General features: G+C 34.3%; 1 protein-coding gene across 1 annotated transcript; it reads left to right on the forward strand.

Moving 5' to 3' along the window:
* On the forward strand, window positions 3,174-10,226 carry LOC109724545 (probable homogentisate phytyltransferase 1, chloroplastic). Its single transcript, XM_020253394.1, has 12 exons — window positions 3,174-3,450; window positions 4,871-5,154; window positions 5,297-5,380; window positions 5,448-5,522; window positions 5,712-5,795; window positions 7,509-7,598; window positions 8,339-8,440; window positions 8,544-8,639; window positions 8,790-8,861; window positions 8,949-9,044; window positions 9,485-9,589; window positions 9,799-10,226. The coding sequence occupies exons 1-12, from the start codon at window positions 3,375-3,377 to the stop codon at window positions 9,838-9,840; spliced, it is 1,206 nt and encodes a 401-aa protein (XP_020108983.1). The 5' UTR covers window positions 3,174-3,374; the 3' UTR covers window positions 9,841-10,226.

Here is a 13,810-nt window from a genome sequence, read left to right on the forward strand (position 1 = left end):
AAAGTGTATCAATTTAATACCTTATGATTTTATTTTTATTTTTTTATTATCAATTCTACTAATTTTTTTTTGTTAAATCAGTGACAAAGTTAAAACTAAAGGGTACTAAAGTGAATATTCGATAAATCTAGATAGAGTATCTAAAATTTTGTATATAATTTAACAAAATATTAATGGAGAAGCTGACGAAAAGCTAAAAATAAAACCAAAGTACACTAACTTAATACACTTTAAAATATAGGGTATTGAAATGAGAATGCATGAAACCACAAGGGTGATATTTAAAATTTACCCTTTATTAAATAATACTATACACCTTAGGATGGCCTAGTTGTCTTGGTAGTTATATGCTTGCCAACGCATAACAACTGCAGGCCATTTGAACGTGGTATCAATTTCAAACATAGTCCTCAAAAACTTCAAAATGTTATATATGCCCCTTTGAAAATATAAAATTTTATTCATGGCCCTCTAATATTTGTATAAATCTATCACAAATGTCTCTCAGAATCATAATTAGTTAATTCGCGAATTATTCGCGAATTATTGAAAATTCGAATAAAACAATCTGTATACGATTTATTTTCAAAAAAATAGAATAATACGCAAATTTTTTGATTAGATTTATTATTCGCGAATAATTTGTGTACTACGAAATATTCGGCCAAAAAAACTCGCAAATTTTTTGGATAAAATTTCTTTCCGAATTATTGTCGAAGTATTGCCAAATTATTCACGAATTATTGAAAAACCTCATGAACTTCCGAAATATATGGACCATGAAAAAGATGAAGATGGAGACAATAAACTTTGCTGTTGCTTTTTTTACTTAATCTATTTTATTTTGTAGCTCTCTTCTTTTTATATTTTTAAGAATTATAACTATACATACTAGTAGCATAAATCTAGAGAAAAAAAGTTTAGTTTAATAGCAGAATTTTTGATCCCGAATTGTTAATCGGTGAATGTATAATATCCGTATAAATCGAGTATCCGAATGATTGGTGAATCCATTTTTTAAGCCGTATTTTTCAACGAATTTAAAAATTGAGATATGAATTTTATTCGAATTATATCCGTTTCGAATTTTTGCTGAATCCGAATTAACTAATTATTCTCTGAACTCCAAACCCAAAGCCTAAACCCTAAACCCTAAACCCTAAACCCTTTATTAATATTTATAAGGTAAAAATTTACATAACTTATCTGAACTAGAATTATTTTGAATTAGCTACCCAATCTTTCGAAATTTTGTTATTTTACTATCCAATATTTCAATTTGTTTAATTTGAATACTCAACAACACTTTGTTTTTAAAATTTGAATGTGTCGTTTATTTTTATATATTTAATTAGTATGCTTTACACAATTCTCATAATTATAAATTATTAAAATAGGTACTTAACTTAAATTTTAAAATTAAAGTACCATTGATTGGCTCAAATTAAACAAGTGAAAGATTGGATAGTAAAATTAAAATTTTTAAAAAATTAGACAATCAAATCAAAATGATCCACAATTCATGTAAGTTATGTACGTTTACAAGCGTTCAAAGTTCAAATATCTGCAGTGGGACCGACCATCAAGTGATAAAGAGCTAACTAGTTGGTAGCCAAGGGTAGGGATGTCAACGGTTTGGATTCGGGGCGGATTTCCAAAAATTCGAACCCGAACCCGACTCCAAACTTGAAAATCGAACCCGAACCCAAGCCCGAACTAGACAGATTTTAAAAATCCATATTCAAACCAGAACCCGACAAAAAATCCGAAGCCCGAACCCGAACCCGAATCCGAACCCGAAAATTTGACCCAAAACAATTATTTCTCTTTTAAATATTTCAAAATATATTATATTAAATCTAAATTTTTATAATACAAATTTAAATATAACATCAAATTTTTATATACATATTATATATAATGTAAAATAAATTCGGATTCAGGTCAGGTTCGGATTCAAGTCGGGTACAGTCAAAATCCATATCTGTATCTACATCTGTCGGGTTTTTATTTTTGATATACATATCCGAAATTATATCCATTTAGCATCGGATAATTCCGCTCCGTTCGAATTCGGATTCAGTTACATATAAAAATATTTAAACACCGTTTTTTAACACCTTAACTTTTAGAGTACAACGATTATTTTACATGGTATCAGAGCTGGAGGTCCTGAGTTCGAGTCACGCCAGGCTCCTAGTATGTTAATTTCCTCCCATTTAATTCAAGTCCACGTAATGGGACGTAAGGGGGGGTGTTAAATATAAAAATGTTTAAATACCGTTTTCTAACAGTTTAAGTTTTTAGAGTACAACGGTTATTTGGGCCAAATTTGGAAGTGAAGTTGCTCTACATTTTTAGCAAAATATATGTTTTAAATAAATTTTCAGTGGGGGAGACACTATGATCAAGTACAATGATCTAAAAATAGGAACAAGGATGATAGAGCAGGACCATCCTCTTTATTGTCTCAGCGGCGGATCACTACGACAACAGTACAAGTAGGATAGAGCAGGGCCCTCCTCTTTATTGTCTCGTGGGCCCAACGCTCCCATGTGGGCCCAATGATAACGCGCCTAATTTTTTTTTTAAAAACAAATATTATTAATTAATAGAAGATTCCGATTATGATGTTTCCAAAAGCACCTTTCACCTTGTGCGTATTAATAATAATAATATTATTATTATTATTATCTCAGAAGAACCCCTAAATTCTACGGAGTTCATTATCATTCCAATCCTAAAAAGTCAAAAATACCTAACTCTTTGATAGTTTCGAGTGTACAGTAACTCTATGTATTAATAGAGTAATTTTCAAAGAACATTAAAATAATATTTTTACCGTCACAAATATGCTCATTCAAATTTTTTTTCTAATTGTTGGAATTATATAGATATTTCATTTCAGAAATTTCCAACAGTCATTTTCTTTTTTTTTATCATCACAAATAATATAAGAGAGATAAAAAAATCAATTTATTTCATTCAATAATTAGGATTAAGTATTTTACCTAATAATTAACTATATTCTTTAGGGTATATTTGAAAATATTAGATTTTTTTAAAAAATAAATATAAAAAAATAAATTTTGTAAACATATATCTGGTATTCGATATATTTGTAAGGACCATTATGCAATTAACCTAAAAAAAATATGGTGTGTCGTGATAAACCGTAAAAGAGTATCCGCGAGTAACCCCACCGCATTCTCCTCGACGCTTCGTTCTCCCCATGGTGCGCGACTTTTAACGTACTCCCACTCCCCGGTCTCAGTTTCCACTCTGCGAGTTCTCTCTCTCTCTCTCTCTCTCTCTCTCTCTCTCTCACTCTCCATCGATCTCGGATCTCCTCACCGACCTTCTCTCGATTCGCCATGGATTCGCTTCTTCTCCGGCCATCTCCCCTCCCTCCGCGGCCCTTCGCCGCCGCCGCCGCCGCCTCTCGGCGAGGTACGCGCTCCCCACTCGATTCGAGCTCTTGATGGGTTGCATGAGGGAAGATGCCTCTGAATCGAGCTGATTGATCTACTATCTAGGGTTTAGAGCGTCAAAGTAGTTGAATCGCGATTAATTTTATGGCATTGATCTTAGGATTGCTAGTTTTCTCCTTGTCTAGGGCGAGAGTGTGAGTATGTGGTGAATGAATAGCCTTGGATTGAGTTCTGGAGTTCCGGATCGTAAGTATAAGAAGCTATGTATCAAGATACTTCTATAAGCCTCGCGTGTCCAGTGTGGACACTTTTTGGATACGTGTTCAATGCTGATCCATAGCTCAGACAATTAAGAAAACATATACATATTTTTATTTTATTTTATATATGCATATATAATGATGATAAATATGATGGATGCATACAATTTATTTTTGACAATGTAAATAAATTATGTATGGTGGAGAATTTTTTTTAAAAAAATATATGAACTATAATGAAAATTTTACTAACATTCATTCGTATAAGATAACAATATTTTTTCAAAATTGATAATTTATATATAATATATATATATATATTAATAATATTATATTTTATTAGCGGTATTCATGCCGTGTTCGTGTCCTAATTTTTTAAAAACTATCGAGTCACCGTGTCCGAGTCGTGTCGCATCCCGTATCCCGTGTCAGTGTCTTTGTCATCTAGATAAGAAACGATTGGTAGATAAGTTTCATATTATCCTGCTTCTTCCTTTTCTTTTATTAGATATGTTGAGAGAGATAAGCTTTTGTGATTTGAGTATGACGACGTGTCTAAATGAGCGATTAGCACAGCAATTTATGGACACTTGCGTGAGTGTTTAACTTAAGAGAATGTGTTCTTATTATTATTATCATTTTTCCCAACAGCTTTGTATGCTAAATTACAGAAATCTGCAACTGAAGCTATTCCCCTGTCTCAATTTTCTCAAAATTTGATCACATTTTTGACAAAGGAAAATGTGAGGTAAACACCTTGACAAATTAACATTGGTAACTGAGGCAGCAGGACAAGTGTAAGATGGTCTTTGTGATGTAATTCAGAAAATCAATTAATGTGGGTTACTTTAGCTTCAAGTTAGAAAGGAACTTGGTAAAAAAGCTCACGTATACAAGAAGTTGGGTGTTCAACAGTCTTCGAAGGAAGATTGAGGTTAACTTGCCGTGCTATAATAAGAAATTTAATAAGAAGTTATAAGGTACAAATGTAATTGTTCAGTTTAGACAATTTTTAGCTCCTAGAAGAAATCTTTTTTACTTTCTAATGAAACTCCTTTGCTTCATTTGTTTGGTTTCACCTTTTGCAAGTCATATTCATGTCCTCTAGATTGACGAGCTTGCTTGTTGAGTAGCTAACAGAGTCTTGGTTTTTTTTTTTTGTGGGGGTATATTTCTCAGATTCTCGGGTACCAATACTTTATTCTACTGGCCGAGCATGTAATGGCCCCTCTGTATGGTTCAGTAGAAGAGTTCAAGAGCCCCTCAGAGACCATTATTTCAGACATATTGATGGAAAATCTACATGTAGTGGGAGAACTCGTGAATCGACCACTGTGCATGCCTCAGGGAAGCCTTTAGAACCTGGACATGAAGCATATGATTCCTCGAGCATCTGGCGACCAATGTTATCTTCCCTAAATGCTTTTTACAGATTTTCACGGCCACATACAGTTATAGGAACAGTTAAGTGGTACTCTTGTAGGATTTTAAGTTAAAAGTTGTTGTACGGTTATAGTACTTTCCCAGATCTCAAGATTTTTATCAATAAAATTATATTTTTCACTTGTCATCGACAGTTCTAAGAAGTGCTTTATGTCTGAGCAGGCTCTGAGTATAGTCTCTGTTTCCCTATTGGCTGTTGAGAACTTGTCTGATATCTCTCCCTTGTTTCTGACTGGGCTGTTGGAGGTAACGAGTCTCATTTTTTGAAAATTTTAACCAACTTTCATGGAACTAAATGTTTTTGTACTTTCAGGCACTTGTGGCTGCACTCTTCATGAATGTTTACATTGTCGGACTAAATCAAGTGTATGACATTGAAATAGACAAGGTATCCCTCTATAACCAGTCTTGGAATACCCTCGTTCTTTGCCCTGCTCTAAAATGATTTAGTAGGATGTTATCTATTTAAATACAACAATTTCGTGATCTGCATCAATGCATCATTCAGAATGCATGCATCCTGGTGCCTAAAGTTTTCTTCTGGAACTCATTTTGAAATTTAATCCCATCATTTCAGGTCAATAAGCCAACTCTTCCACTGGCTTCGGGGGAATATTCTCTGTTGACTGGGGTTGTGATCGTTTCAACTTTTGCAGTTTTGGTAAGTAAGACTGTTTAAGTTGTCAGAATAGTTTGGAGAACCGTATTTGCTATCTATTGCTTTGCATAGAGCATGCAATACATGGGATTGATGCTACAAGTAGTTTAGTATGTTAGAAGTAGTCTAGTTTTTTTTATGTCTATTTTAGTGCTTAGAATCTCACTTCATAAATGCTTGTGCACCCAATTTCAGAGGTTTCATTCATACTAAGTACTGCTTCGTGCCAAAGATGATGTTGATGCTAATCTATAGAATACATCAATTGGCGGTTGGGTCACATCAAGAAAATGGGTCCTTAGCGAGCCATGTTGCCAATTAAGGCATAAACCGATGGGAGCTGACGCGCCCATTGCACTGTAAACCGGCTATAAAATATGCATCAAAGATAAATTTTTGTAGTACAATAAATTATTAAATTATTTGTTATTACATATTATTATATTTTATTTTATTTTATAGTACTAATTATTAGGTATTTTATCAATCACCTAATATATTGTGCGGTGTATGGACATTAGTTTACACAGGTGCAAGCGAGATTTCTTCTCTCTCTTGGAATTATGAGTGCACTCTATTAAGCATTCTCTGCATCGGGTGTATATTGTACATATACCACATACTTAAAACCCTTTAATAGAGATTTCAAAATCTAATTTACTAAACAGAATTAATTATTAGGCTTTGTAGATCAAATATATTTAGTTAAGTTTTAATATTAGAATATTTGTAATCTAATATAAGGTTCGGTGTACGGAGTGTTAATATACACAAGGTGCATGTAATAGTTTCTTCTTGCTCCGATCAATTTTAATAAGGTAAAGACACCCTCACCTATTCAACAATTTGAAATAAGTCCTCCAACTTTAACTTTTTAGTTAAAAAATTATTTATAGAATAACTATCAAAACTATTTAGTTTGATTGAGTTTTTAAATAAAGTTATTACAATAATTTAACTCTACAAATACTGAAAGTTAAGGTTATTTTTTATAATGGCTACTTTATAGATTTTTTTTTTTTTTTGTATTTCTTTGGTTACAATTTATTTAATCTTAAAATAAAATTATATATCTTAATTAACTGAAATACTACCTACCCGCCTCAAAACACACGGCCAACACTAGTTAGTGTTATTTTGCCACTTACAATGTCGTACAATTAAATACCAGCACCAAACAGATGTTAAATTTCCTCACTGAAAATTAATCTTGATGCTGGTATTTTCACTTGACAACGTTTGAAATGGTTTATTTTGTGTCATGGTTGCCGCTTTTGGCTAGGATTTCAGTCCAACATAACATTTTGATAATACAGCTGCTTTGTAGCTTACTCATGCATACAACATTATGGAATTGTCAAATGATGCAACATTGTTGCTGTTTAGGGGCTTTCACTTTCTAAGCTTTACTATGAATGTATATACAGTTATCTTCAGCTTTATGATACTTATGGCACGTCTTGTAAATGTTTGTCTCAATTTAGAGCACCTATCATATACCACTTCTGTCATTGGAACTACCAAAATTTTTGACCTCTATCATATACAAATATCTTATTTCAAATGAGACGAAAGCAACTTCTCATTACGACTTGTATTGCTAACGAAGATGTAAAGATCAGTGTGCCGTGATTAAAATTTCCTTTACCAACATGTAAATCAAAATATCTGAATATTGGTTAGAACAGAATTGTTAATCACGAGCTTTTCATTCAGAGCTTTGGTGTTGGATGGGCTGTCGGTTCTTGGCCATTATTTTGGGCTCTGTTCGTTAGCTTTGTACTTGGAACCGCATACTCTATCAATGTAAGCATTATCCTTTTCTGCCTAATTTACTCTATTTTCTTCCAGTTGATTTTTCAGAGTTTCACGACTGCTCAATATGCATGCAAATAATGGAGGTTTTTTGACAATGCATCTGTGGATTTGTTTTGAACTTCTTGTCAATCATATTTTTTTAAAGGTAGAGAGAAAACATTTCTTCTTTCAGTTGGGAAGTTTAGGCCTTTTTTACATTTTATCTTCTTCGCCTATATGATATTTGCCAGGTATTTTAATCCTGAAGCAAAAGATAAAAAAGTTCCATAGATAATATGAGATCGGCAGATAATTAGCTTGATTTTGTTAATTCTAAAACAATGAAATAAGTGAGCTATTATAACAGGCCATTCCTATTTGTTGCTCCCTTGCTTGCTTCCAGTTTGGACAAGGTAGTACCACACTGCATTTATTTATTTGTAAAGGATCCATTCAATTTAGAGTGCAATTCATGGGTGACCCAAATTGAAGGTTAGTTAAAGCACTTCACACCCACCTTAGGGCTCTCTGTAAGCTAGCTAGAACTGAAGTGAAACTTAGTTACGCAGGATATTAACAAAACTAAAGATGATATATCTAATCGAAATTAAAAGCATTTATCTTGATCTTGGCATAAAAAATATCACCCACACACTCATTATCCAATAATAAGTTAGAGCAAATATAAAAATAAAAGCAGTATACATGTTCTTTGTACCCTGATGGCTTTTAAACTCGGATACTTACAGATCCCCTTTTTAAGATGGAAGAGATTTGCTGTTATTGCAGCACTCTGCATATTGGCAGTGCGTGCAGTGATAGTTCAGCTGGCTTTTTTTTTGCACATTCAGGTATATCTTTCTATAGCAACATGGTATAAGTTATTTGAATGCTCAAAATGTCATGTTTTCTGTGCTAATAGTGCTAGGTGTTTTATGTTGATAAATTTTCCAGACATTTGTTTTCAGAAGACCAGCTAACTTTTCAAGGCCGTTGATTTTTGCTACAGCGTTTATGAGCTTCTTTTCTGTTGTTATAGCATTATTCAAGGTAACCATCATGATGGCAATTCTATTATGTTCATATGTTCAAATCTGCTTGGAGATTCTAGTGTTGTGTGTGTGTGTGTGTGTGTGTGTGTGTGTGTGTGTGTGTGTACACACTAAAAATATATTAATCTTAAAGTTGATCGTTATGCAGGATATTCCTGATATTGAAGGGGACCGCATATTTGGCATTCGGTCTTTCAGTGTCCGTCTGGGGCAAAAGCGGGTCGGTCAAAATTAATAAAACTTATGACCCTGATTGAAATGACTGAAAAATCTTCTTCAAATTGCTAATAACTGTGCATTAAAGCAGGTGTTTTGGATTTGTGTTTATCTGCTTGAGATGGCTTATACTGTTGCCATGGTGATTGGGGCTACTTCTTCCTGCCTTTGGAGCAAAGTCATAACTGTATGTGGCCTTTTATGTCGTTGATTGTAGATTTAATTTACCTTACATGAGCTTTTGCAAAAGTGCTGCTGAGTGAAGCTGTTTTAAGTAGATATCTTCCACAACCCTTCTCTCTGTAGCAGAAGCAGTTGCTTCAACTTGTAGCTTTTGCTATTGGTCTGAAAGCTCATATCAAATTTCTGGTACAATGAAATCTCTAGACTTTGTTTTTACCAAATGTGCAGCTGCTGCTTTTCTGAGTAGATTATCTGTCTCAGAAGCCAGGTCAAATGATCACTCTAGGATGATTGTATGCATGACACCGAATTCATTTATAATGGACCAGACATGATTTTCTCATGCATCTTTTCTCTTATTATTTTATTGTTAACATAAATGAAGGTCTAAATGTTATTTGTTAATTATGCTTTTGATAAAAGTACTTTCTATTGGATTTTCAGGTTTCAGGCCATGCTATCCTTGCTTCGATCCTTTGGAAGCGTGCAGGATCTCTCGACTTGATGAGCAAAGCTGCAATAACATCCTTTTATATGTTTATTTGGAAGGTAATCAGTAATTTCTGTGCTTATACGGTGAACTAAAGTTAGCTCCATCTAATTATTAATTTTAGACTCATCCCTCTACTCGAGACTATTTCAGACCCTTGTCAAATGAAATCAGGCAAAATACGAAAATTTCCTTGCACATTTTGTCCCTTTATTTTATACAGTCAAATTTTAACCCCTTTCTTTTTTTGCCCTCTTTGTATTCACAGCTCTTTTATGCCGAATACTTGCTCATTCCTCTTGTGAGATGAAGACATATGGAGTCAGATTAAGTGTGCTGTTGCAGTCGCAAGGGATTCTTTTCTGAAACCCCCAAATTATCTTCTACTTTGCTTCTCCAAATCTTTGCTTCCTGGCCAAGCTGCTTCTAGAATCTGTCATCTTCAACCTGTCCCACCACAAGAGCCAATATCTTAAGGTAAGTTGTATAATTTGTATATTATTGGAGGAGTGCTTCGCATGATCCTATATTCCATCACTCAGTGCGTTTCAATAGGTCGCAGATTAGATGGAAATTTATTCGTAATGAATAGGATATTTCTGTACATATTATTTGACACTGATTGGTTAGTCTAAACATGCTAACTTTTCTAGCTATCCTTTGATGGATAGCTAGAAAAGTTACTTATTTTCTTTAGGATTTTTTTTGGATATTAGTATTAAAAACATGCAACATACTCTTGGATGTGCAACGGATCAAATGCTCTCAGATGAGATGTCATTGGGGATCTCTCCAGGGAAGTTTTCTCTATTCTTGAGGGCCCGTGACTTCAATTTATTTTGGGCTGAATTAAGTTTGAGCCCAGAACACGTCCACTTATTGCATAATCTGTGGGTCAAACTGGGTCTTTTTTAAAAAAAACAGTAAAAGCCCGTAGACCAAACTGGGCCCGTTACGTAGCAAATCTCATTACTATAAGGGCTTGTTTGGTTCATCCATTTTGGGTATTGAATGGGAATCGGTTTGATCAAATGCAGTTAATTTTGTTTGGTTCGCATGAATCGGTTTGGGATTCCTATTCCGGACTGGAATGGGAATGGCCTATTAGCTTTCAACTTGATTCCGGTCTTCTAGCTCGGATTGAGATTTCATTCCGAAAGTCCACTAAATTTTCGAAGCCCATGTGACCATCTCGCCTTCCTTCTCTTCACCCCTTTCTCATAAAAAAAAAAAAATCTATCATCTCTCAAAACCCTATTCCTAACTCACATCAATAAAAGTTTTTAAAAATAAATTTGATTTTTTTTTTGGAAAACTTATTAGAGAATAGTATTATATTTTTCATAAATTTTAAATAATATAAATTTATATTTGAGAGTAAAATTAGTATTATTGTATCCTATAATTTTTTTAGTTTATACGAACCAAATAATGAAATGTGAATAACTCATTCCAATTTCCAATCCACAAATAAACCAAACGTCTTGGGGGAGTGAGCCATTCCAATTACCATTCCAATTCATTCTCATTCCATTATCCATTCCAATTTTCCCCTTGAACCAAACAAGTCCTAAAAGTTTCAAGCGTGTTTGGTTGTGTGGTTTCCTATTCGATACTGAAAATATCTTTAATAATGAGCATTTTCGTTCATTTATTTTATTTTATATATGTTTTTTGATGTATGATAGTGATTTGTTGGTATAATTTTAGCTCATAATAGGCTTTATATTTTTCTCTAGTCACTAGAAACTAATAATTAATAGTTGTATATATTCTCGGGCACAAACTTTGGAGCCTAGGTCACACTGCAAACTACAGAAACTGGGAACCAAAAAAATATTGTAAATAGGAAAAAAGCATAGAAAATGTAATCAGTTAATCTAACTGATGTTTAGGCTTCGTTTAGAATCGCAATGTGCACTTGTTGCGTTTGATAGAAAATTATCGTAAGAAAATATTTTATTATTTTTGTAAGAAATAATTGTCACTTTTGTGCGGGGAAAAAAAATTAGAAGTAGCATAATTTTACAATTTTTTTTTAGTGCAATAACGTTAAGCTGTTTTCCATAATCAATGGGTTATAAATGAAAACTAGTGACACAATTTTTATAAAAAGGATACCTCCTAGCCTTAAAACTAAGAGATTTTTAAAACTACCAGTTTTTCAAAACTGGACCATGAAATCCATCCGCGACTAGGGGTGTAATGTGTGCCGTACCACATTCGCACGGGCCGGAGGCTAGCCTGGCATGGTCCGGCCCCAAAGTCGAGCCGTGCTGTGTCGGGCCGAATATCTTGACCTCTCGGCCCAGCACGCCCCCTCGGCTAGCACGGGACCGGTCGTGTGGGGCCGAGCTTTGAGCCAGCCCATTTTTTATTTATTTAATTTATTTTTAAAATATATTAAATTTTAGAAAATTAAAATTTTAGAAAACCACGTGGGTGGCCTGCGGGCCGCCCATCCCGTTTTACACCCCTGACCACAACTACAGAATAACAAAGCAAGGCAAGACGATTGGGATGGCTGGTTGAAAGTTTTCCAAGGTAAATTTGATTTGGAATCTATGATTAATTAACCATATCTTGTGCATTCTTTATTTTAACTTTTGAAAGAGGTAAAAAAAAAATAAAAAAAAAAAAAAGGAGTATAAAAGGGAAGGGTGACCTATTAGGTTTGGGTTTAGTTGTGTTACTGGGAGGAGTAGGGACGCAAATGGATCCAGGTTGATGGAGCTTCCGTTCATAATGGGGACAGTAAGTGGAGGCCTTACTCATTTTGAATTCTATCCTGATTTGGTGTAAAAAAAAAAATAGAGAGTGAGAGGTGAAAGACTCATTTCTTCCCTTTTTTTTCCGTCCTATTCGATGTAATTTTATTAAAAACTTGTTCTTGTTTCAATCCGTCCTGATGGAATAATAAGTGGGGATAAAAAAATAGAGATAAAAAGTAAAAAATCAATTCGTTCCGAATTTATTCGGATTCACCAAAAAAAAAAAAGGTGGGAGGTGGGGGACCGCTAGGATCCGTCAAGTTTGCATCCTTAGGGAGGACTCGGCTTGAGATACAAGATTTCAAGCTCCCGATTCTCAAACACCCCACAGACACACACAAAAGAAAAAGAGAAAGAGTTTTTTTTTTTTTTTTATTTCTTTTTTTTGGAGAGAGAGAGAGAGAGATAGGTAGCACGCTATCTGTTTCGTTTATTCATTTCATTTAGAAATAAACTTAGCTAGAAATATAATATAAATCAACTGAGTTCGAATTTGAGATCTCGGATATCAACTATCAAATTTTTTACCATACATCTTAAAAGTCACATCTTATTAAACTTTTCAGATTCAAGTAAGTTTGGGTAAATGAATTTGTTCATTGCTTTCCTCAATGCGCTTAGTAATTCCTAGAAATCAAAATGATGGAGAGAGAGAGAGAGAGAGAGAGAGAGAGAGAGGTCAGGTACTGTAGCTTTGCAGAAGGAATCCTAAGTGTGCTCTGCAAAAGAATCGATCCTTCTTTATTTCCTCACAAGAGTCGTATGACCCCCTCACTTGTTCCCCTCTCTCTCTCTCTCTCTCTCTCTCTCTCTCTAAATCCTGATCCTGTTCTCACAATCGAAGACATAACGTGCAACAAACATCTTAAAACTCTCTCTCTCTCTCTCTCTCTCTCTCTCTCTCTCTCTCTCTCTCTATTCATTTATGTACAACTTAGTAGCAATCTTGTTGCTTAGTGGTCCCTATAATAAAGCATGTGATATGCACACAATGGCACCCACAACTCCCCAAGATCCATCCCCGATCTCATGCAGTGTTCATAGCCTTAAATACCAACCAACTCAGTTAAAGAACACTCTGTTAAATTGCATGCCCCCTTTTATTGCCATTTATTAACTGTACAAACTCACTCATCAGCTCCATTCTATTCTCCAATCACTAACTCGCATTGCTCGATCGCACTCAATTGTCGATATCTCGCCTGTACTGGTTCGCGATACTAGGAAGTAGCATGCAGCTCACTTAATTTCGACATCGTAAGAGGAAAACGGATCGAATGGTAGGTCGAAAATATGAAAAAACTTGTGCCTACTCTAGATTACACCAAACTTGTTCCAAAAAAGCTACTAACAATGATAAACTGTGCTATGATCAAACACAAAGAGTTATATATTAATTGCCTCCTTAATTAAATTCCTTTTAAGCCTATACATGGTGAACTCTCTTGAAGGATATATGCAGCGCCCCACTCTTGTATAAATGAGTGGACCATGAATGTACTAAGCTAT

The sequence above is a fragment of the Ananas comosus genome, linkage group 19, assembly GCF_001540865.1.
Source record: "Ananas comosus cultivar F153 linkage group 19, ASM154086v1, whole genome shotgun sequence".
Classification (NCBI taxonomy): domain Eukaryota; kingdom Viridiplantae; phylum Streptophyta; class Magnoliopsida; order Poales; family Bromeliaceae; genus Ananas; species Ananas comosus.

Excerpts from the sequence above, each read along its gene's own strand:
- LOC109724545 (XM_020253394.1), top strand. The coding sequence starts at position 3,375 with ATGGATTCGCTTCTTCTCCGGCCATCTCCCCTCCCTCCGCGGCCCTTC. Across the intron at positions 5,796-7,508 it reads TTTCAACTTTTGCAGTTTTG|AGCTTTGGTGTTGGATGGGC; the intron begins GTAAGTAAGACT and ends CTTTTCATTCAG. Across the intron at positions 7,599-8,338 it reads GAACCGCATACTCTATCAAT|ATCCCCTTTTTAAGATGGAA; the intron begins GTAAGCATTATC and ends GGATACTTACAG.